The sequence below is a fragment of the Podarcis pityusensis genome (assembly GCF_964106645.2).
Source record: "Podarcis pityusensis genome assembly, chromosome: 10".
In the NCBI taxonomy this organism is placed as follows: Eukaryota; Metazoa; Chordata; class Lepidosauria; order Squamata; family Lacertidae; genus Podarcis; species Podarcis pityusensis.
In genome coordinates, this window is record NC_138035.1 from 24,529,709 (window position 1) to 24,554,817 (window position 25,109).

General features: G+C 42.2%; 1 protein-coding gene across 1 annotated transcript; it reads left to right on the forward strand.

The window, feature by feature from the left end:
* Window positions 1-14,049: 14,049 nt before the first annotated feature.
* SPIC (Spi-C transcription factor) lies at window positions 14,050-24,239 on the forward strand (the record flags this gene model as incomplete). The annotated part of the gene is made up of 5 exons (XM_080971997.1): window positions 14,050-14,101; window positions 17,228-17,338; window positions 18,294-18,454; window positions 19,845-19,953; window positions 23,111-24,239. 5 exons carry the CDS (start codon window positions 14,050-14,052, stop codon window positions 23,563-23,565), a joined length of 888 nt encoding a protein of 295 aa, XP_080828123.1. The 3' UTR covers window positions 23,566-24,239.
* Window positions 24,240-25,109: the final 870 nt, after the last annotated feature.

The window sequence follows — 25,109 nt, forward strand, 5'->3', positions numbered from 1 at the left end:
ATGAGATAGAAGGCTCTAAGATCTTAGGTGGTGAATCCAGCCCAGTAGGCTTCGAAACCTTAGACCTAGGTTCTGAGGCATTAAAGGAACAGTCTTCCACAGAAGAGGTACGGCCACGTTTTAGATTCATCATGCTAAACCCCTTGAGCGGCTCGGTTATCTAAGAGCCCTTCAAAGGCCAAGCAAGAGCTGGTGGAAGGCCAGGGAAGCGCGGCCGGTGCCTGCCCAAGTTACAGCTAATCAGGTTGTTAGTTGAGCTCATTAAAGAGATTTATGGTGCTGGCTTTGCAAGCTTCCACAGGGTGAGCTCCTGGCGTTATCATCAAAACATTATTGTGCCAACTTCCAGAGAAAAATAGGGGCGGAGTAACTTACAGCATGAACTGGAAAGGGGAGCTCCGGCAAGCGCGTCTTACTTCATCAGCATTCTCTTAAAGAACTGATTCCTTCTCACAACTTACACTTGAAGTCAGACATTAGTGCGAGCAAAGATCCTATGCACCAGATAGAATGCTTAAACATTTGGCTTAGAATAACACAGCATTTGATAAGAATATTGGTACCGCTTCGATGGGAAGGTAAATGGCATTTCCGTGCGCTGCTCTGGTTCACCAGAAGCGGCTTAGTCATGCTGGCCACATGACCCGGAAGCTGTCTGCAAACAAACCCAGACTCCCTCGGCCTGTAGAGCGAGATGAGCGCCACAACTCCAGAGTTGTCCGCCACTGGACCTAACGGTCAGGGGTACCTTTACCTTTTTATAATTACGATTACAGAAAAGGCCAAAGAATCATTATCCTTCCAACAAAAGCTATCCAGTGGAGGTTTGCTGCAAATACTCCATTTTAGCACAATTGGGCCCCATTTTCTGCTCCCTGCCCTAATTTTTGGCTATTGAAAACATCTGGCTAACATTTTGTTAGTGTGGGTTTCTGGTGTTGTCATCTCCCAGGCTGAGTGCCCTCAGAAAAGTTAAATGAATAGGCGACTTCCGGAGGCGGCGCCAGCGATTAATGGCGGATTTCCTCCACCGGAGGAAATCTCACCGCGAATTAAGGGTCGGATCCCGCTTTCGGCGTAGCGGGGGACCCCTAAAAATCACAGGCGGGAGAAGCCTGTGAGCTTGGATCCCAGCGGGCACATTTGGCGCCCCCCCCAACCCGGTAGGAAGCCCGGCAACGGGCTTTGAAGCGGAGCGGGGAGAGCGCTGTGCTGTGGGCTGTCTGCTCGTTCGTGGTGTGAAGCCGCAAGCTGTTGATCGGAGAGCGCTGCCTTTCTTCCTTAAAATCCGGACCTGAAAATCAACGATCCGTGAGTAGGATACAATTTAAATTGGAACTGTATAAAACTGGAATCTGGCCGAAAACGGAAAGAGGCTTAAAAAGGAAGTCAGCCTCTTTATTTGTAGATAAAATAAAGCATTGAACTTGAAAGCGGAAGCAATTGGAAAGTACGTTTTAGCGGACTTTAATCCAATCATCCAACCTGGACTTTTCCCTTTCTAAATTGAGGGAAAAGGGGGAGGACTGTGGATGTGATTTCTTCATAAAGAGTGGAAAAGAAGGGATCGAACCACCACTCAATTCCCTGGGAAAGGATCTCCAGATCTCAGGAAAGAAAGAGAGGTACTGTCTTGTAATATATTTTGACAGCTAGTCCTGCACAAGAAATAAAAGTTTGGACAATTTATGTGAATATATATCTCCTGGTCCTAAGTTAAAAATTCTGAATAGACTGTTTTCTTCCTGAATAAACTAGGGGGGCTTAAAAAAAAAAAGAAATTAAAGTATTCAAGAACTTTTATGACTGTTACTTTGTCCCCCTAGTGGAACTTGGAACTGTTACAATTTGTTACAACTGAAACTGTAGCAGACTTGAGGAGTTCTCACACTGCTTGGCAGGAAATTTCCACTGTTCAATTTCAAATACGTGACTGACCTTGGCGTTATCTAAGGAATGGCAGATGGGAAAGAGAAGGCGGATGCTTCGACTACAAGATCGGGGAGGCCTCTTCGCACAGAAGAAGGATTACAAAGGAGATCTTCGGCCTCAGGCCCTTCTGGAACCTCAACAATAACCTCATTGGCACAATTAAAGGTAAAAAGCACAACAAGTGAGGAATCCTTTGCTCAAATTTTGGCCAAAGTTAATGAATCTTTGAATAGAATAAGTCAACAAGTAGCAGAGGCTTCTGATAAGATTGATCAAAATACAATAAGTATTAACCAGAATACAGCAAGTATTAACCAGAATACAGCAAGTATTAATCAGAATACAGCAAGTATAAATAATTTGGGCCAAAAAGTAAATACTAACACAGAGACTATTCAGAAATTATTAGAGGAATCGGCCTCAATTCGCCAGATTGCTGAGGAGGCTAAAGAAATTGCTACAACTTCTGCTACGGAAGTTAAAGAGGTTCAAGAGGAATTACCAACACTGCACAAACAATTGGAAGACCACAAACTAACCCTGTCTATGATAGATTTGAAGGAAAAGCAAGTGAATCTTCGGGTCAGATCGGTACCTGAGGTGGAAAAGGACAATCTAGCTGAATTTCTCACGCAGGAATTTTTGGACTTTTGGGATCCAGAACTGGTAAAAGACAGTTTCAGAATAGTAAATGCCTTCAGACTTGGGAGAAGAGGAGAGAAGAAGGTGAGAGACTGTCTGATTACTTTTCGAACAAAAGAAGAGAGGGATAAGATTTTGGGTCTACATTTCAAGAAGACACTGGAAATCCATCGGACAAGGGTGGAAATATTCAAAGATATTCCGAAATATCTTCTGGATCTCAGATCAAAATATAAAGACTTGGTTACCCTGCTGAGAAGGAACAATATCAATTTCAGGTGGGAACTTCCTCAAGGCCTGTCTTTTAGCTACAAAGGAAAGAAGAGGAAAATAAGATCGGAAGACGACAAAGACAAATTTTGTAGAGACCATGGAGAAGACCTACAAAAAGAACTATCTCCGGAACCAAAAGACCTTTCGAAAGAAGGGATACCACCGACGGATGAGGAACAGGCACTAGGTGCAGTAGGAGGAGAATTAAAACAATAACATCATGGCCCTGCAACTTTTAACATGGAACTGTCGGGGTTTGAATTCCCCTCAGAAGAGGAAGTCAGTATTTCATATATTAAAAAAGGAACAATTGGACCTAATTTGTTTACAAGAAACACACATAACAAGATTACACAGGAAATTGTTGATAAATAAAAGACTTGGTCAGGAATTTATTTCATCAGATAAAGTTAAAAAGAGAGGGGTTGTGATTTACGCAAAAGACAATTTATCACCAAAATTTGTTTTTAAAGATGACCAAGGAAGATTTGTGGCAATTGAAATTCAAACACAAGGAGAAAAATTTTTGATTGTAGGAGTTTACGCACCAAATGATGGGAAATCTGATTTTTTTAAGAAGTTGCATGAGACCTTGATGGACCATATGGATTACAACATGATTTTGATGGGAGATATGAATGGAGTGGTATCTACTTATATGGACAAGGCACAAAGACAGGTAGTCACCAAAGATGGTAGACTACCGAAAACCTTTTTTGACATGACAGACAACTTGGACTTAGTGGATATTTGGAGAATTAGAAACCCCTTGGCAAAAGAGGGAACCTTCTTTTCTGAAGCCAAAATGACTTGGACAAGAATTGACCAAATTTGGATAACTAGAGGAATGGCACCAAAGACAAGAAAGGTGGAAATCTGCCCAAAAATTTGCTCCGACCATAATGCTGTTAAGATGGAAATGAGACTAACACCAACTGGCTCCTTCAGATGGAAGATGAATGACACCTTATTTAGAGATGAAGAATTTCTCAAGAAGGCCCAAAAAACTCTAAGAGATTACTTCAAGATAAATCTTAGTTCCAACGTGGAGAAAAGAGTAATCTGGGACGCAAGTAAAGCTGTTATGAGAGGGTTCTTAATACAACAGAATGCGATAAAGAAAAAAACTCAAAATGAAAAGAAGGATAAAATTATGAACAAAATGAATGAATGTGAAAAAAGACTGAGAGTAAATCCCAAATCTCAAGAGATTCTGAGAGAGTTAAAGTTATATCAAGTACAATATATGAAAATAATGAATCAGGAAATAGAATGGAAAATTAAACAAATGAGACAAAAGACTTTTGAATCGGCCAATAAATGTGGTAAATTGTTGGCATGGCAAATGAAAAAGAGACAAAAACTAAATACGATTACGAATTTAGAAGTGGAAGGAAGGAATATACAGAACCCTGCAGAGATTAGAAGTTGTTTCCAGAAGTATTTTAAAAGACTATATACTCAAGGGCCAGTGAAAGAAACAGATTTAGACCAATTTTTGAAAACAAATGGACTACAAAAAATATCTCAAGAAAAGAGACTAATTTTGAATGACAGAATAACTGAACAGGAAATAGAAGGTGCCATTCAAAATATGCAACTGGGTAAATCTCCAGGACCAGACGGCTTGACCTCTAGATACTACAGATCTTTAAAAGAATGGTTAATTCAACCATTGAAAGAGGTCTGTAATGAAATTATGGAGGGGAAGAGGGCACCAGAGTCGTGGAAAGAAGCATATATTACACTTGTACCAAAAACAGAGACTGAAAAGACACAACTTAAGAACTACCGCCCTATATCATTACTTAATGTGGATTACAAAATTTTTGCAGATATTTTGGCGAAGAGATTTAAAAAAGTGTTGATGGAAGAGATTCACAAAGACCAAGCGGGCTTTCTCCCAGGAAGACATTTGTCTGACAATTTGAGGAATATAATTGATATCTTGGAAAAATTAGAAGTGAATATAAACACTAAAGCAGTGCTGATATTTGTAGACGCGGAGAAAGCCTTTGATAATATTTCTTGGAATTTTAAGAAGAAGAATCTACAGGGTATGGGGGTAGGCCAAGATTTTGAGAATGGTATACAGTGGTGCCTCGCAAGACGAAATTAATTCGTTCCGCAAGTTTTTTCTTCTTGCGAGTTTTTCGTCTTGCGAAGCACGGTTTCCCATAGGAATGCATTGAAAATCAATTAATGCGTTCCTAGGGAAACCGCTTGCCAGGCTGGCGGTGCGGAGAAGGGCTTTTCTCCCCACCGCAAGCCTTCAGGACAGGTACGGGAACAGAGGGGAAGGCGCGCAGCGCTTTCCCTCTGTTCCCGGGGCTTGCGTGGGAGGAGGGTTTTTCCTCCCCACCGCCAACATTCAGAACAGCATTCTGAATGTTGGCGGTGGGAAGGAAAACCCTCCTCCCACCCCAAGTCTTCAGGAAAGCCATCCGAAGCTGGGCGGCGGGAGAAGGTGTCCCCGCCCCCCCGCCCGGCATCGGAGCTTCGTTCCGATGCCGGGCGGCGGGAGGAGGCGTCCCCCCCCGCCCGGCATCGGAGATTCGTTCCGATGCCGGGCGGCGGGAGGAGGCGTTCCCCCCCGCCCGGCATCGGAGATTCGTTCCGATGCCGGGCGGCGGGAGGAGGCGTTCCCCCCCGCCCGGCATCGGAGATTCGTTCCAATGCCGGGCGGCAGGAGGAGGCGTTCCCCCCCGGCATCGGAGATTCGTTCCGATGCCGGGCGGCGGGAGGAGGCGTTCCCCCCCCGCCCGGCATCGGAGATTCGTTCCGATGCCGGGCGGCGGGAGGAGGCGTTCCCCCCCCGCCCGGCATCGGAGATTCGTTCCGAAGCCGGGCGGCGGGAGGAGGTCCGAGGACAGTGGGGAAGACGCGCTGCGCTTCCCCGCTGTCCCGGAGATTTCCCTATGGGCTGTCGTCTTGCGAAGCAAGCCCATAGGGAAATTCGTTTTGCGAAGCGCCTCCAAAACGGAAAACCCTTTCGTCTAGCGGGTTTTCCGTCTTGCGAGGCGTTCGTCTTGCGGGGTACCACTGTAAGTGCAATTTATTCAGAACAAAAGGCTAAACTAATTGTAAATAATGTTGTGACGGAAGAACTTAAAATTGAAAAAGGGACACGACAAGGTTGCCCAATTTCCCCACTTCTTTTTATTTCGGTCCTGGAGGTTCTGCTGAATATGATTAGAAGGGACCAGATGGTTAAAGGTATACAGGTCGGAATTAAACACTATAAATTGAGAGCATTTGCAGATGACTTAGTATTGACGTTACAGGAGCCAGAATCTAGTACAAAAAGGGTTTTAGAACTGATTCAAGAATTTGGTCAAGTGGCAGGATTTAAATTGAACAAGTCAAAAACCAAGGTTTTAGAGAAAAATTTAACATCGTTTGAAAGAGAGAGGTTTCAGAATGAGACAGGTTTAACAGTGGTCAAGAAAGTTAAATACTTGGGGATTAACATGACAGCAAAAAATGGGAATTTATTTAAAGATAATTATGAAAAATGTTGGTCAGAAGTGAAAAAAGATTTAGAAATTTGGTCAAATTTGAAGCTTTCACTGCTAGGCCGTATTGCTGCGATAAAGATGAATGTATTGCCCAGAATGTTGTTTTTGTTTCAAACTTTGCAGATCGTGGACAAAATGGATTGTTTCAAGAGGTGGCAGAAAGATATTTCTAAATTTGTCTGGCAGGGCAAGAAACCCAGAATAAAATTTAAAATATTAACGGATGCAAAGGAAAGAGGTGGATTTGCCCTGCCAGACCTTAAACTGTACTATGAATCAGCAGCTTTTTGCTGGTTGAAAGAATGGCTACTTCTTGAAAACACTAACATTTTGGATCTAGAAGGTTTTAATAATGTATTTGGATGGCATGCATATTTATGGTATGATAAGGTCAAAGCACATAAAGCATTTAAAAACCACATTGTCAGGAAAGCGCTGTTTAATGTCTGGATAAGATATAAGGATTTGCTAGAAAATAAAACCCCAAGGTGGCTGTCACCAATGGAAGCGAAAGCCTTGAAAAAGGTCAATATGGAGGTCAAATGGCCGAAATATTGGGAAATTTTGGAACAAGACGGAGATAGACTGAAATTGCAGAGTTTTGAAAAACTAAAAAACAAAGTGCGAGACTGGCTTCATTATTATCAAATAATGGAGGTATTTAAATTGGACAGGAAAATTGGCTTCCAGGTGGAAAGATCCAAATTAGAAACAGAATTGTTAGAACCCAATACTAAGAATTTGTCAAGAATGTATAACCTGCTGCTGAAATGGAATACTCAAGATGAAACGGTAAAATCGGCTATGATTAAATGGGCACAGGACGTTGGTCACAACATTATGTTTGCTGACTGGGAACAGTTATGGACCACAGGTATGAAATTTACGGCATGTAATGCCTTAAGAGAGAATATTATGAAAATGATATACAGGTGGTATATAACCCCAGTCAAGCTTGCGAAAATCTATCACTTGCCCGATAACAAATGTTGGAAATGTAAAGAAACTGAAGGTACATTTTTTCACCTTTGGTGGACGTGCCCAAAGATTAAGGCTTTCTGGGAAATGATATATAATGAACTAAAAAAGGTATTTAAGTATACCTTCCCTAAGAAACCAGAGGCCTTTCTCCTGGGCATAGTCGGCCAAATGGTGTTAAAAAAGGATAGAACTTTCTTTATGTATGCAACAACAGCAGCAAGAATACTCATCGCAAAGTATTGGAAGACACAAGAACTTCCCACGCTGGAGGAATGGCAGATGAAATTTATGGACTATATGGAACTGGCTGAAATGACTGGTAGAATCCGTGACCAGGGAGAAGAGTCGATGGAGGAAAACTGGAAGAAATTCAAAGACTATCTTCAGAAACACTGCAAAATTAAGGAATGTTAGAGTGATGTTGGACTGAAAACAAGTGGTTTCCAGCTGTACAGGTTAAAGTTAAGGATAGATTAAGATTAAAGATTAAGATTAAAGATGTTTAAAGAAATGGAAATTTGATAATAAAAGGGAAAAATTTAAAGCTATATGACATTAAGATCAAGGATTAGGTTTAAAAAAGTTGAAGTTATATATTTTAACATTTTATTAAATTAAAGATTGGGATTAAAAAAGTGGAAAAGAAACTGCTGGACAAATAATGTGGATTGGAATACAAAAGAGGGAGGTATGAGGAAGTCCAGAAAATAAGTAATTTAAAATTGGAAAAGGAAAAGAGAGTTTGTTTTTAATTGTTATGTTTTGTGTTTTTATTGTTAAGTTTTGTATTGCTTTTTGTGTGTGTTGTTTTTCTTTTTTCTTTGTTTAAAACCTTAATAAAAAATTATTAAAAAAAAGAAAAAGAAAAGTTAAATGAATAACAAAAAGATGCAGCTTCAAAAAGGGGTTTATTGTGGGATCAGTGTTTTTTGCCGCATTCACATGATATCCTAGGCATCAAAATGTGAACGCATATTGCTCCCCTCCCAATTTAATCCAGGTTTACGCTTTTTAGGGGAAACTTGATAAATTAAAACTGTTGCCAATGAAGCAAGAAGTATTTCTGTCACTGTGGTGATTGACTTTCAAGCCACAAGCTCTCTAGAATGACCCTTTGTGATATCAGAATGACCCATCTGTAAGATTTACCCCTTTCTAGAAGCACCCTTCATTTCTAGGGAATTTATCAGTAAATGCAAAGCACCTATACAACACATAGACTGTCATTTCATACCCCACAATTACCAAGGTATTGATGTCCTGAGCCACTTAAGGCTTTATTGATTAAAACTGGAACTCAGAATTGGGCTCAGAAATGAATTGGTAGCCAATGCTGTTGTGCCAGGATTGGTGTAATGCCAATCAGATCATCTTGCCCCAGTCTGACGCAGCTGCATTTTCCAAACTGTCTTCAAAAGCAGCCCCACATACAAAGCATTGCAGTAATGATGATGTACTTCAGCTCCCAAAAAAACTTGCCCTCTGAGCAGGGAATCAAGCAGATTCACCAGCGTCAGAATAGCAAGTTTTAGTCAGGTGACTGAGAATCAAATAGTGTGAAGGAGACACACTCAGAGAAATTCAGGTGTGACAGGGAATGAGGTTCTTCAATATATGCTTATGTCACATGAGTGAAATATATGACATTTGTGTGTACCACACACAAAATCAGATGCAGTGCTACAAAAAGGCCACATTGTGGAGCTAGTGTCTTTCCTTCGTACATCACAGCAACTTGAGAAATTGATGGATGGAATGTTTGCTGCTTACAAAAGCAATGATTGTGTCTTCTTGCTTCCGGTTCCCAGGCATTCACTGAAAAAGATACACAGAGAAAATATAGCAACTGTGTTCTCAAACAAGGTTTTGTTTGGATTAGCTACTTCTTTTAAAACCAGCATTGTGAATACTGCTCTCCTGTCATGGAAAGTTCCCTCACCCATTAAGCTTTAACACAGCCCAGCAACTGATGGGGTCAACTAATACTATTTATTTACTTACTTTTATACACATTGTGAAATCCAAAGCAGCACACATTCCCAGATGGTCTCCCATTCAGGTAGTGAGAAAACCCAGATCTGCTTAGCTGCTACAGCAAAGTGATATCCAGGGACCATTGGCTAACAGGCAGTTGTTCACAGGCATATGGAATATGTTGTTTAGTCATGTCCGACTCTTCGTGACCCCATGGACCAGAGCACGCCAGGCACTCCTGTCTTCATATGGAATATACCTTGAGGCATATCCAGCTATTATTATCAATTGTCTCCAACCTTTTCATACCTGAGCCTTTGGCCAAAACATGTAGTTGGGGACCCACTTCTTAATATTTTCATTTTATTTAAATCTGTACACTGCTCTTCATGAGAGCCAGTGTGGTGTAGTGGTTAAGAGCGGTGGACTCGTAATCTGGTGAACCGGGTTCGCATCTCCGCTCCTCCACATGCAGCTGCTGGGTGACCTTGGGCCGGTCACACTTCTCTGAAGTCTCTCAGCCCCACTCACCTCACAGAGTGTTTGTTGTGGGGGAGGAAGGGAAAGGAGAATGTTAGCCGCTTTGAGACTCCTTCGGGTAGTGAGAAAGCGTGATATCAGATCCAAACACCTCTTCTTCTTATTCATCATCAGAAGATTCCAGGGCAGTTCACAACAGAAAAATACAAAATGAGAATACAACTGTTCTCTACTGTTTTTTTTAATTTTTCAAGCAGACTTGGACCACACAGCCCTACAGACACAAGGCTCCTTCAAACAAAGAACTGTTCTGTAAAGTAGGACACATGACCACCCTAAAGGGCCTTTTCAGTGGTGGCTCCTTGACTGTGGAATGTTCTCCCAGGGATGTTTGCCTTAATGTCATTTTAGCTCCAGCTATAGTCTTTTTATTAATTCTTGTAGGCTTTTAAATCCTCTGGATGTTGCCTTTATGCTGCTTTATGTTTTTAAAATTCATTTGACTGCTTTTATTCTGCTTTTTTTTAAATCTTGGGGCATTTGAATGTTCTTGGTTTGATTCATTTTATGGTGATTTAAACTTTTTTTGCAAGCCACCCTGAGATGCTAACAATGTATAAACAAAACAAATGCTTTTGTGAGCTAGCTCTGTGTTGCAGGTAAATAAACATAGTAAAGCTACTTTTAAAAATGATAATAATGGTGGGACACGTGACCAGAGTGAGACTAACAACCAGTGCTTTTTTCTGGGGAGACGCAGGGGTACGCATACCCCTAAACATTTTGTGAATCTTTGTCCTTTTGTCCATTTACTGTATTTTTTTTCCCAATTTGAACTATAAAATGGTGATTTTTTTTTGAGTCAAAATGAGAGTACCCCTAAACATTTTTTTGAAGAAAAAAAAGCACTGCTAACAACGGAACCTATACATGTCTCTTCAGAAGTAAATTCCATTAATTTCAGTAGAAATTATAAAGGTATGAAATTACACCTGAAGTTTACAATCCTATGCACAACGGGTTTCTGAGTAAGCATGCATTCTGTAAGGCTGCTTTGTCCTCTTGTTGTAACAAATGTATATCAGGACTGGGGAGCCTGTGACCTTCCAGGTGTTTTGGGACCTCAATTCCTATCAGCTCCAGCCAGCTGCCAGGGAAGATGGGTGCTGTGGTCCTCAACAACATCTGGAAGGCCACCTTTGATGTGCATTTTAGGGGAATATGCCCCGCTCATGACTTCCTTGTGGATTTATGTGCATTTTAGATGAGCATCCTCTTTGCTTGGAGCAAAATATAATATTAAATGTGGCACTTCAACCAAGTGCAAAACAGTGGGACATTTTTTAAAAAATTGATCGATGATTAATCCAGATATGCTTGGCTAGGTGTATTTTTGGGGTGGCGGTGGACAGGAAATGAACAAAAGAAATGATGCTCTCAGCATCTTTGAAGAAAAGTAAAGCATTTTTTAAATAAAAAAAATGGTATGTTCAGATCTGTTCCTCGTTGCGGTTTTCAATTGTTCCCTTCTCAATGGGACTTCCCAACAGAGGGCACTGCTTTGGGTTATATGGTGCCAAGAAAGCATTTGCCAGAGAAGTACTGCTGAGTAGGAATTATCTTTGAAAAAGGCTACCTTGTGGCATTGGGGAGATGTATATGATGTGTGTGCATGAACATGCACTGTGTGTGCTGCAGACATCCCGTCCATGTGCTGATGCAGCCCCTCCAAGTTCCTTCTGGAACTTGACACTTGCACTAATATAATAAAATGGGAGAGTGTGGTCAATGTGAAACTAGGACCAGCTCTACCATTAGGTAGAATGAGGTGAATGCCTCAGGCAGCAAATTCTGGGGGCACCCAATATATAAACTATCAAATAACGTATGCTCCCTGTTTAGGTCACAAGAAATAGAATAATTAGAAGGCAATATTACATTACAGGAACAAAACAAATAAACGGCTGCATAAAACTTTTTTAACCAGCAGAGAAAATTGGGGGGGGGGGAGAGTTTAGCACCAGAACTATACAATCAGTTATATATTATACAAGAGTCCAGACACAAAATGCCCCACCTCCCTCCATGGCTACCAAATACAGTGGTACCTCAGGTTACATATGCTTCAGGTTACAGACGCTTCAGGTTACAGACTCCGCTAACCCAGAAATAGTACCTCGGGTTAAGAACTTTGCTTCAGGATGAGAACAGAAATTGTGCTCTGGCGGCGCGGTAGCAGCAGGAGACCCCATTAACTAAAGTGGTGCTTCAGGTTAAGAACAGTTTCAGGTTAAGAACGGACCTCCGGAACGAATTAAGTACGTAACCAGAGGTACCACTGTAGTCATATCAGAAGGCCTTCTGTTTCTTCAGCCATTGCAAGGCTTTCAAAACACTGTCCGTAATCCGGCCAAAGATGAGCCATTTTAATCTCCATTGATTTCCATAGACAGCTTAAACATGAGTTTCATTGGGTGTAGAATTCAACAAGAATTAAAAGCACTTCATTTGGTCTTAAGCATGCTTCTTACACTAGACAGAACCAGCTTGTTAAGTTCGGTTGAACAACTTACAAAGGAGAATGGCAGATTGATAGGAAATTTACTGCTCAGTCAGCTTTGGTTCCAAATCCCATGCCGAGTCATCATGCCTCACATTTTCAAAACTCCTTCCGTTTAACTATTTTTGGTGCTTGAAGTATGTGGCTCACACAGGCCTAGACTTTGAGGGTGGGAAACCGGAAAAAGCATTCTTTCTCTCTCTCTCTCTATTGCCTATTAGGGTTTCCACAATAAAACAGGACCTTCTCTTATTCCCCCTCCCTTCTCTCTGTTCTCTTCCCCCCAACACCCCTTTTAGTTATAGATTTCTCATTTCTGATGTTCAGCCGTTTGGTACATGGCTCAGTGCTCAAGTTCACATGCTCAAATAAAGACGTGTGCTTCTCAGAACAGCTTGCTCAACTGCTCTGAGAAGCGCCTTTGACCCTGTTCCTGCCTGGGCCGCCTGGCACCACCGCTCTTCCATGCTCTCTTGCCGGCCGTTCATCATACTGGAGTTGCCATTGCCGCAAACTACAGAGCATGACAACAGTCTTACATTTATATGTATATAGGAAGATATGTGTTTGTGTGTACATATAGACACACACACATATCTGCAAGCATACACAGGGATACAGAAAAAATGACAAGGGATACATTCTCTCTTCTACATTATTTTTATTTTATTTCATTGCCCACTCTTTACCTTAAGGTCCCAGGGCATTGCAGGGAATTGGACTAGATGACCCTCCAAGTCCCTTCCAGTTCTACAACTCCATGAATTTAAAACACAACATTAAAAAAGTTTAAAAGAAATTGAAGTCACAAGAAATATATATATCCCAAGTGTCCAAGGCTTAAAGAGGTGCACCTTCAAGCATTCACAGAAAACTGTATAGTGAAGGTGCCAGATGAAGCTGTGTGTGGAGGGAATTCCGCAACTGGGGAGCTGCCACAGATAATGCTTTCTCCTGGGCCAGTACCACCCAGAACTTCTCAGGTTGGTGGAACTACCAACTGTTAAAGCTGTCCTCTTTCGCATTTAGCCCTCTAATTCAAAAGCTCTCTCTCGCTTTGCAGTTGGTTGGTTGGTTGTAAGCAAGGTGGCAGGAATCTGAGGGTTGGTTGAGGGCAGACAGAGCTTGGCGGGGCAATGCCCCAGTTGTCCTAATGAACCAGCCTCTACTGCCTAAATCCTCTTCCATTTCAGAGCCAGTGTGGTGTAGTGGTTAAGAGCGGTAGATTCATAATCTGGGGAACTGGGTTCGCGTCTCCACTCCTCCACATGCATCTGCTGGGTGACCTTGGGCTAGTCACACTTCTCTGAAGTCTCTCAGCCCCACTCACCTCACAGAGTGTTTGTTGTGGGGGAGGAAGGGAAAAGAGAATGTTAGCCGCTTTGAGACGGGATATCAAAGCAGGATATCAAATCCAAACTCTTCTTCTTCTCTTCAAAGCATTGATTCCATTTCTTTCCAACAGAATAGCTAACCTCGGGTCCACCTTCATGCTTGCCCTAGCAATAAGAAACTCCCTTCTTCTTTCTGCCTTTCCCCTTTGTTCATGAAAAGGCGGCAAAAACACTTTTTTTAAAGCTAAGGCTGCAGTGTGCGGCATCTTTTGTTTTAAAGAGAAATCCCCAATTACAGTACTTCCCCAAAATGGGTTATTTAAACACAGCCCCTATGTGGAGTTAATTTTCTCCTATGTTGCCTATAAGGCAGTTCCTGTGCACTTCGAGTCAGCGCCGTTTCCTAGGTAAGTGTTTCCAGAATAAGTGCTGAAAGATTTTAGCTCTTTTATCGCCTACTGTCACTTGGCTCCCATTCAAAAGTACTGCTGTTGAGTGAGGACATCCAAGGGTGGGGAGGGTGCGATGTGTGTGGCAAACAGCCAGAATGTGGTTGGGTGGGCCAAGATAACTTGGGGATAGCTCAGCTGGTAGAGCATGAAACTCTTAAGCTCAGGGTTGTGAGTTCAAGCCCCACGTTGGGCAAAATATTCCTGCATTGCAAAATGATCTTGGTGATCTCTTCCAACTCTACAATTCTATGATTCTATTATTCTAAGTGGCGGCTACGAGCAGCAGCACCTCTGCTGTTATTATTTTCTTAATGCCAAGCAAGGGGTCCCATGGCAGCAAGGATGGGTGGAAGCTGGGCATGTGCTCCAGTGCACCCTACAGGGCTGTGTGGACACCAGCAGCTGCCCGCATATAACTGATGCCCAGGATGATGAACGGCAACTCAAGACCCTCCAAGTGTCCCTATTTTCTTGGGACGTCCCTCATTTAGAGAAGCTGTCCTGATTTCTGATTTGATCCCAGAATGTCCCACTTTTCCTTAAAGGTAAAGGAACCCCTGACCATTAGGTCCAGTCGTGACTGACTCTGGGGTTGCAGCGCTCATCTCGCTTTACTGGCCGAGGGAGCCGGCGTACAGCTTCCAGGTCATGTGGCCAGCATGACTAAGCCACTTCTGGAGAACCAGAGCAGCGCACGGAAATGCCGTTTACCTTCCCGCATCCCTCCACTTTTCCTTAGGATATCCCTATTTTCATTGGAGAAATGTTGGAGGGTATGGAGTTATCCAACCCCCAAGCTATCTGAAGGCAATCCTGTATAAGGAAGAGGTTTTTTTGTTAATGTTTAATGTTTTATTATGTTTTTATATATGTTGGAAGCCTCCCAGAGTGGCTGGGGCAACCCAGTAAGATGTGTGGGGTATAAATAGCAAAATTATCATTATGGAATGGGACGTCCCTATTTTCATCAGATTAATATTGAAGGGTATGCAACTCTTCTTCTGAACCACCAGCTCTCTGAAAAAGTAATGCCTTTCTAAAGCCAGTGACTTCAGCTGATTGCAATGTGATCAGGTGTGAAGTGGGACAGGGGCTCCTGTGCCCTAAAGGTTTGCTTTTAACCAACAGTCACCTTTAACAACAGCTTGATCTGCGGATATTAGCTACAAGCCTTACAACGCTTCACTTGCTCATTCCTGTTCATAAAATCACTAATAAAGGCACAGGAGGAGGCTGGCACATTTCTTTTACCTTTTTGATTGACAGTCAGCGAGAAAAGAATTTTGACAAATGATCAGCTTGTTGTCCAGTAAGAAGAACAACAGTTTTTCGCAAATTCTCCACCCTATGCACTGAGCAGAAGCCAAGGCTTCCTTTGTATCTAGTCCAGGGCTGTCTCTGTGACACAGCTGGATGTGTCACAACCTGTTTTTAAATACCCCAGTGTTTTCATTTTTTTACTGTGCGTGGCAAATTGCAGAGTCACAATAATTGTGGCTAGTGAAATCTAAATTCACCAGTAATTTTAAACTTCCTTCTTTCCTTCCTTCCTTTGTTTTTGTCTTTCCATAGTCTTTTGGGTGTGATTATGTACACTCCAGTAAAACATCATTATTTGTTTTATTTTAAAAAATGTATATTCCTCCCATCAGTAGAGATGAGCAAATATGTGAATTTTGGTTTCTGTCAGTTTCTTATTTTTCCACTCTTAAATTCAGTTCGCCACATTTCTACAACAGCTTTTTTAAAAAACCAATTAAGTCTTCATGAAAATTTGTAAGCTTTTTTTGTGTGTATTTCTCCTCGTAAACACATTTGTATATGCATTTTTGCCTAATATTTACATTTTTGCAAAATAGTTTTATCTAATATAATTCAGGAAATCCATAAAGCATTTACATAGTTCACTGATATCATACTTGCAATGAAGTAGGATTAGTTTTTCAATAAAGAATAAAACTCTCCTTTTGAGTTTATATCACTTTAACAGTCATGGTTCCCCCCAAAGAATCCTGGGAACTGTAGCGTGTTAAGAGTACTGGAAATTGTTAGGAGACACTTAGCACTCTCACAGAACTACTATTCCCGGGGCTTTCTGGGAAGAGGAACTAAAAAGCAGTTTAAGTCTGTGCTGTAAATAAATGGGGGAAAGTGCATAAGTAAATAAACTAAATTGGTAATAGGGGTGGAATCTGCCATCAATTATGGAAGAGAAATTATACCTCAATGTCATTTTGAATTTTGAACAGTAACTCCAGCTCTAAATAAAGCTGTTTTGCTTTCACACAGGCTTGAAGATCTGATATTTGCTTTTTTAAAAAAGAAATGGTAAGTTTGCAAGCCATTGGTTCCTTTATTTGAGAAAAGCTTTCCAATTTTTCCAAGGAATTCTTTATGAAGTCACTTTAATTGCTGTCAATGCTTAGTCATTCTTCAGCTGGAGATCTGCCAGATGCAGAACAGTGTACGCTTACGAAAATTACCAAAATGTGGTGAAGATATAAACTTTGTCCGCCATTCTGTAGTTTAATAGGTAGTTGGCTGGCTTCATGATTTTTCTCTCATTGTGATTTTTGCCAGCGCCTGCTCTTGTGATTCACTGCCCCCTGAAGGAGGCGGGGAGAGCTGAGCTGGCAGAGTTAAACGGGGGCTGCAGGAATCAAGAGATGCATTGGCTGGCTTCATGGTTTTCCCCACATTGTGAGTTTTGCATAGCACACATAGACTCATCATGATTCGCGATATATTACCAGGTCAAAAATTATGAAAGCATTGTCACGATATGGACTTCAACCCGGTTTTGTATGATATATCAATATACCGCCCAGCCCTAATCAAATCTTCTCTCAGAAACTCATCACAGTGAATGCAACAGTTGCATGTCTCTAGATAGCTGTGCCTGGTGAACTGCAAAGTATCCTGCCAATTTCTCTCCTAATTTGGGCAGCAGCCTTTTAGTCATTCTGTAAAATGCCCCCCCCCCCCAATTTCAGAGCAAGTCTGGCAACTCCCAAATAGATATTTTGGAAATATATATATAATGAAGTGGTGTATACAAAACTGCATCTTGCACATTTTCAGTTATATGTTTGTCACAGAGCTTTACAGACCAAGACTTGCTAGGACAAGCCCTTGAAGATGCCTTAGAGGTGTTGCAGCAACATTCCTATGGCGACTGTAATTATGCGCCAGGTAAAAAAGCAATACTAGTTATATTCCAGCTTTGTTTTATTTTATTTGTTACATCTTTATCCTGCTGTTCTTCCCAAATGAGTCCAGAGTCCCAGGTTCTGATTATGTGTAAGTTCCAATTATTTCCGAATGTCAGAATATACATGAAAAAGATGCACTGTCTGTTTCCCCACCTGTCCCCCAAATCTGATGTGTTCAGCATAAAAAACTTATAGTAAATTACATTATGGACAAAGAATCCAGCAAACAATTGCTGGAGTATAATGTGTTTTAAATCTATTTGTAGTTTCATTTCCACACACATCCTGGCCGTTCCTTGAAAGACCTCAGGATGGCATACTTATTCCTTCCCATTTTAATCTGTACAACAGCTCTGTGAGGTTTGTTTGGCTGGGGGATTATGGTTGGTGCAGCACCATCTTCTATTCAGCTTTGTGGCTGAGTGAAAATCTGAACCTAGGCCTTCCTAGTCCAATACAGTAAGGCATACCCATCAACTGCCCTGGAAAAACTGTGACATCCCATTTTCCCCCATGAGAGTATGGTGGCCATTTTGGGTGCCTCGTTCTTGCGTGATTTGGGGCCAAGATCTTAACCCAGAAAAAAAAGATCAGGCACTTTGCACCCCAAAAATGTTATTTCTGGGTCCGTGATCTTGCATTGGTCATGCAACTTGTATGGGGTATTGGACTTGGAAAATGGTGTCCTGGATTTGGACTGCGTTGTGTAAAATGAGACACATCTCAGAGTGAGCTCTTCAGTAGAGTAGAGTTTTGGACAGCCCTATTCAGGCATTATCCTCCATGTGGAGATTATTTTCTTTTATACTCTTAGTTTTAAACTGTTTGTATTCTCTGCTTAGCATTTTATTTTTTATACTTGTAATTTAGCCTTTAACTGTAATCCTCCCAGCATATTGCTATTGGGCAGCAAATAAATATTGTAAATGAATGAGCGTTTACACTTATTCTTTACCTCTCGCTGACATATTCTGTTTATTTCCCTCAAGAAGACTTTAAAAACTGTCTGACTTACCATCACCATTCTCTCCAAGCAAATCCAAGTTACCTATCAGATAAACCAATATATAGCTGGAGTGAAACACCGACTTTACTAGTAAGTAAAACTCAGTATTTAAGTGCAGGGGTGGCGGCAGAGAAATGAAAAATGCATTCTATTCTATTGCAGTCTTGACATCAGAGGTGGGAAGCCTGTTTCAGCCCAAGGGCCATATTTCCCTTCTGGGGGCCACATGCTTATAGCGAGTGGGGCCAGAGGTAACAAGCAATGCCTATGCCCCACCTTTGTTCAGTAGGCTATATTCCAGTCACACAAAATCAAAAGTTTCTACACGTACACAATCCACATCTCTCTATCCAGGCAAGCAAGAGTTCAAGGATGCTTTCCAGTTGAGCAAAAGCAGGAGGTTAGTGCAAAACAGGACCACTGATGTGTGGTGTTATGTATTGAAGTTCTCACCCTGGCCACCAGGGGGTATTGTGTATATAGTTTTCCCTCAGGTCCACATCAGTTAATTTAGGCGGGAAACCCTGGGCTGTTGTTGTTACAGTGTTGACAGCTGGCTGCCTATAAAAGCAGGCTGGCTGAGCTGTGTTCAGTTCAGTTCAGTTCCAGCTTACTTATAAAGAACTACAGTGGTACCTCGGGTTAAGTACTTAATTTGTTCCGGAGGTCCGTTCTTAACCTGAAACTGTTCTTAACCTGAAGCACCACTTTAGCTAATGGGGCCTCCTGCTGCCGCCGCGCCACCGGAGCACGATTTCTGTTCTCATCCTGAAGCAAAGTTCTTAACCCGAGGCACCATTTCTGGGTTAGCAGAGTCTGTAACCTGAAGCGTATGTAACCCAAGGTACCACTGTACTTGGAGAAATCTCTGTGTCATCTGCTTTGTCAACTCACTACTTAATAGGTGGGACCCAGGGAGGATGTGTGGCTTTGAGAGAGTCTCAAGTCTCATCCCTGACTAGTTTCCCCTGCCCTGCTCCTACCACCTTCACTTTAGCATAAAACTCTGAGGTGGGGAAGTCTTTGCATGTAGACCTCTACGTGTGTAGACTTCCCTAGAGCCTGGGGCCCTGCATGTTCAGGGTTTCAGAGCTTTGGGAAAGCTGCATGCATAGAAGTCTATGTGTGAAGTCCTCCTCACCTCAGAGTCACAGCATGGGCATAGCCAGGATTTTTGTTAGGGGGGCAGACCTTTGGCTGGGGTGGGGGGGTAGAACCTCAGTTTGCTATGTATTTTTATTTTTATTGATTTAGGGGGAGTAGCTGCCCTTCCCTGCCCCCCAGCTACTCCCATGACAGATAGCCACTGTGGGATTAGCCAAAGCCCTTCATCATCAGAGGCAAGGTCAAAAGCATAGCTTCACAGACCTTTGCTCTTTCACTGGAAGAAAGCTTGGGTCACTGTGGAATTCTAGAGAGCAGATAAATAACTTCACTCCGTTTCATGTCTCCTCACACTATTATTGTCCATTTCTTTAAGAATACAGAGGCCGATTTTTATCTGGGTGCAGCTGAATACCATACTCTGCAGACCATTCCAGAAAATCCAGAGATGTATGTCATACCTTTGCAGCAAAAAGGCAGGAAAGGTTTGTGAACATTCTGGCAATTACACGTGTGCATTCTGGATCAGGGTTCATCAACTTTTGGAGTGAGTGGCCACATCTGGCATTTGGACTAAACACCATGGGCACCGGGGGACGCGGGTGGCGCTGTGGGTAAAACCTCAGCGCCTAGGACTTGCCGATCGTATGGTCGGCGGTTCGAATCCCCGCGGCGGGGTGCGCTCCCGTTGCTCGGTCCCAGCGCCTGCCAACCTAGCAGTTTGAAAGCACCCTCGGGTGCAAGTAGATAAATAGGGACCGCTTACTAGCGGGAAGGTAAACGGCGTTTCCGTGTGCGGCTCTGGCTCGCCAGAGTAGCTTCGTCACGCTGGCCACGTGACCCGGAAGTGTCTGCAGACAGCGCTGGCTCCCGGCCTCTAGAGTGAGATGAGCGCACAACCCTAGAGTCTGTCAAGACTGGCTCGTACGGGCAGGGGTACCTTTACCTTTTTACCATGGGCACCAGTCACAAAATGGCAGCTGTGGGAGCACGACATAACACAAAATGGCTGCCATGGGGATGTGGCATAACATAAAATGGTTGCTGAAGAGGCATGGCATTATGTCTGCCACATTTAAATGGGTATCTAAAATAGCAGAAAGAGAGGTTCCCAAAATTATATGGGCATGCCCCATCAATTTTATGGGCGGTGGAAGGCACTTATATCAGCTACCGCTGTGCTCACTCACACAGAGAAGCTATTTTCACCTCTCCTCTGTTCAGAATGGAAAGGAAAGGTAGGTGTCAAATCCTGACATCCAATGAGATCTGGGGTCGGGTATTTTACAATTTGGCCATCGTGAGGAGAATTTAGACCACTCAATGGACCACTGTGAACAAGTCGTTCTGCACTTCGCTGACAAAATCACTTGGATCCATTCTTTTTTTTTTTTTTTCCTGCCTGCAAGCTGCAGAATTTATTTTTTTTCCTTTTTTTTTTTTTATAAATTTTTATTGGGTTTTCAAAATTTTTAAAGACAAACACACAAAAATACAACAAAAACAAAACAAGGCAAGCATATTCTCAGGACCTTACTTTCCTAACCTTGTTCCCTGGACTCCCCCCCACCCCCCTTCTTACATCCCTATTCCCATAATTAGCTCAGCAAGTTCTAGCTTCTCCTCCTTAACCTATAGATTAATATTTTTGATATAACTCTTCCTAGTTAACCCCATTTTTCTTATCCCCATCTCTTATAAACATTTAGATTCTTTCCTAAGGTCGACCCAAATTCCCTTCCACAGATTTCATTTTTATATTAGATATAGGCCCTATTCACCCGACCCAAAATTCATAAACATTTTTACAATTCTGCTTTCCCCTCCCCCCCTCCCCAGGTACTAGTCCCTTCTCAAATAAAAGTCAGCAGTAGTTTTTAGCCTGGATTCCTCACGTCCGAGGCTTTCAAATCTCTTTCAGTTCCTCTCCGCCGGTTTTGTTGGAAATCCTTTATGTTGGTCGTCAGGTCTCGAAGCAGTTCAATCTCCGTCACTCCAGTTTTTCTTCCCACCAGGATGCTTGATAACAACTGCTGCCAAAAATCAACCAGTCTTTCATGTTCAACAGGGGAGCCCCAATCATATTTCTTATTTCCTTTAAGTTCCTGTATTGCAAATACTTTAGGGGCCCCCTCTTTCATCTTTAACATCCTTTGCAGGTTTATAATCCATGTACTCCAAGAGTCTTTTTCCTTGCACTCCACCATTGGAAGCTTTTTGTTGATATTTCCCATCTGTACTTTCTCCTCCAATTCTTGAGATGTCACTTCTATTTCAGCTGCAGATTCCTTTCCTGTCAAGTCCTTAATGCATTCAGCAGAGTTACTTATTCCAGAGGTCAAGGTCATGAGTTGTTTATTCATAGTCAAGCTCTGCTCTTGCAATATTCCCACGAGAAAAAACATCCTGTCTATCTGTGCCTGTAATTTTCCATCTGCAGCCATTGTAATACCTTAAGAATCCCCCTAGGGGGATTCTAGTTGTTTTGTAAACTTTTTCCAACAATCCAAATCTTTTTTGTTTCTTTCTTTCAAATTTCCAACAACTTTGTTTCAATTTATAGCACTTTTAGTCCAGAGAGATATTAGTTAACAAACTTTTAACTGAAACTGTCCCTTTGACAGCTCTTTTGACAGCTGTCAAACTCCTTATTCCTCTTCAACAGGCTCAAACGCGGGACTCCCCCTGGTCCGGGGGGGGGGGGATTTCATCAAAAATTTCCAAAGTTCCACTCTCACTCTCCAGTACAACACTTCTTTTGTCAAATCGTGGAAGTTAGTTTCTTTTATATTAAACAAAATAACCTCTCCACCTTAGTTCTCCGTTCCTTGCTTAGAATTGTCTGTAAGTAAGGGGGGTGCGGACTTCCTTTTAGCACCCCCCCCGGTCGTCTCGAATTCACAGGAAAAGTTTCTTAAAGCCAAATTCCATCTACTCACGGGTTATTCTTTTTCAGTCCAATTTTCAAGGAAGGAAGTCAGCGCTCTCCAGTCCTGGCTCGCAGCTTCGCTCCACCGAGGTAGCGATCGACTCTCAGCGCCACGCCACCCTCCGTACCCTCTCCACAGCCTTTAAAAAGGCTCTTCGTGGGTCGGGGGGGCGCTTAAGGCGCCCACCGAGTCTTCCCGTCCGCAGGCTTCAGCGCCTGCGGTTTCTAAGGGTCCCCGCGTCGCCGGCGCGGCAAGACCCGTCCTCAGCGGAGCCGATTCCCTCCGCAGCTCGGAGGGAATCCACCATTTCCTGATCGCGCCAACCCGGAAGTCTCCAAAATCACTTGGATCCATTCTGACTTGGATGCTATAGTTGATACAGATCTGGCGGGTGTAACTGGCCTCTGCTTGTCCAGTATTAATGGATACTTTTCAATTTGTACAGCCCAAGAATGCTAGATCCTTGTCCTTCCTGGCTCATCAAAAGGGCCAGTGGGGGACGGGCTAAGTGGATGACGGGAGCGGTCAGTGCCTTCTTCCAGCAAGGCATGGTTCCAGCATGCCTGAAGGAGGCAGTTATAAGACCTCTATTGAAAAAGCCTCCCTTGAATCCCACCATGTTGGATAATTATCAGCCAGTCTCCAATATCCCATTTTGGGGCAAGTTATTGGACCTGTTTAATTATTATTATTTTTTTAAACTTCCTGATAGGCAGGAAGAAGCTACGCCTGTTTGAATATCTTCACGAATCTCTCCATAATCCAGACCTGGCAAACTGCATCCAGTGGTTAGATAAGCCCAATGGCGTCTTCCAGTTTATTTCCAAACACAAGGAGAAATTGGCAGAACTGTGGGGGGAACGCAAGGGAAACCGGAAGATCATGACCTACCAGAAAATGGCTAGAGCTCTGAGGAATTACGGAAGAACAGGAGAAATAATCAAAATCCGAAGGAAACTGACCTATCAGTTTGGTGCCATAGCTTTGCAAAGGCTTTCTCTGGCTTGCTTTCCTGGGAAAGAGGGAGATTTTGATCTCTATCACCAAGGTGATCAAAAGTGCCAGTATGCAGACAGCTGGCTTTCTTATCATTATTACATGTATAACAAGGATCATGAACTACAGCAGCTTTATAGCAATACAAATCCATTCTGTTATGAGTCTTAAAGAAACTTTGAAGGACAGCAACTCTTCTCCAGTATATATTCTCCCAGCCCCTTGAGATATCACATTATGCATCTGCACGTTTTTTTCTTTTCTTTTTTATGCTCCCTAAACTATTAACTCACTAGAAACCTGAAAACATATGCAAACTTTCAGATTCATGTAAACCATTCTTCAGTCTTAGCTGGGATGGTCGTAGGAGATGTTTAAGGCTATACTCCACATGTGCCTGGGAGTAAGTCCCACAGAAACTTAGCAAGGCTTGCTTCTACACAGACATATACACAATTGTTCTGCAAAGCTCCTAAAAGAAGGAGAAAGGGGAGATCAATAACACAGGGAACAGACTATTGTAAGAACATCTAAATTATAACAATATTGATTTAGAGGATCTATTTATTTCAACAGATCTTTCTTCCAATTAACTGCACCCTCTTAAGCATGTTTACTCAGAAGTAAAGTCCACTGAACTGTATCCCCAGTAAGTATGTACAGGTCTGTTGCCTTAATGGTAGAGTTTAATGGTATATTATAATTACAAACCCAAATATTAAGATCTCTGAGCATCCTAGTGCATATAACACATCAAGAATTACTGTGGCTTGTGTGTCTACAATGGTTTATGCATTTAATTTGCTTCTTACTGTATGTATTTCATTAAATATCACTTTATCTAACAGGCATTATTATATGGGAGCTTTTTGTTATTAATATTCAGCAGCAGCCAGCATGTACTAAAATCCTCATAGGCACAAGTGGGTCATTAACTATTACAGTTCAAAAATCTTCAGAAATGTTGCTTGCATGGAAGTAATAATAATTATCCCCTCCAAATAATTATGGTTTATTTTATACATATTTACATCTCAAGCCTTCAATACAGAAACGTCCTAAAATACTCTCCTCTCCCCCTTTTGCGCTTGAAATAAATAGATCCAAGGGCAGGCCTTTGATCCTTGCTGCAAATCCTTCCTCCCCTACTGAAATCCCTTTGCCCTGCTCCTGCAGAAACCTAAGACAGCGCCTCTGATCTAAAGGCTTGTTTAAATATTTTAGTGGTAGTCTAAACTCAGTCATCACAAGTTATGATCATTTAGAGGGACTTGAGGCTAGCAAATGATGATTGGCACCAAATTAGAAAGAGGATTTGCAAGTAAAGTAATATCACACTGTATATGGGCGAAATTACTGTGTGTTGCTATCAGATGACTCCCACAGTAACTTGTGAGAGATGTAGCAACCAGATTCATAGCATAATACAGTCTGTCTCAAGAGGTTTAGGTTTTTTAAAGTCTCTAGTATTATGCCACATGAGAAGCTAGCAAGCACAGTAATTAGAGAACAGGCAGTTGAACTCACACCAAGCTTTCCTCAAGTTTGTTCTTCTTAGTGTACCCATGAAACCCATTTAAAGATGTATCTAACTTCCCATATCAGCGATCACTGAATTTAAACATAAGCAAGCATTATGAAAGATTTCCCCACTCCCCACTAAATCAACTGAAATCTATAATAGGTATCCTATACCTCTGCTTTGATTGCAGTAC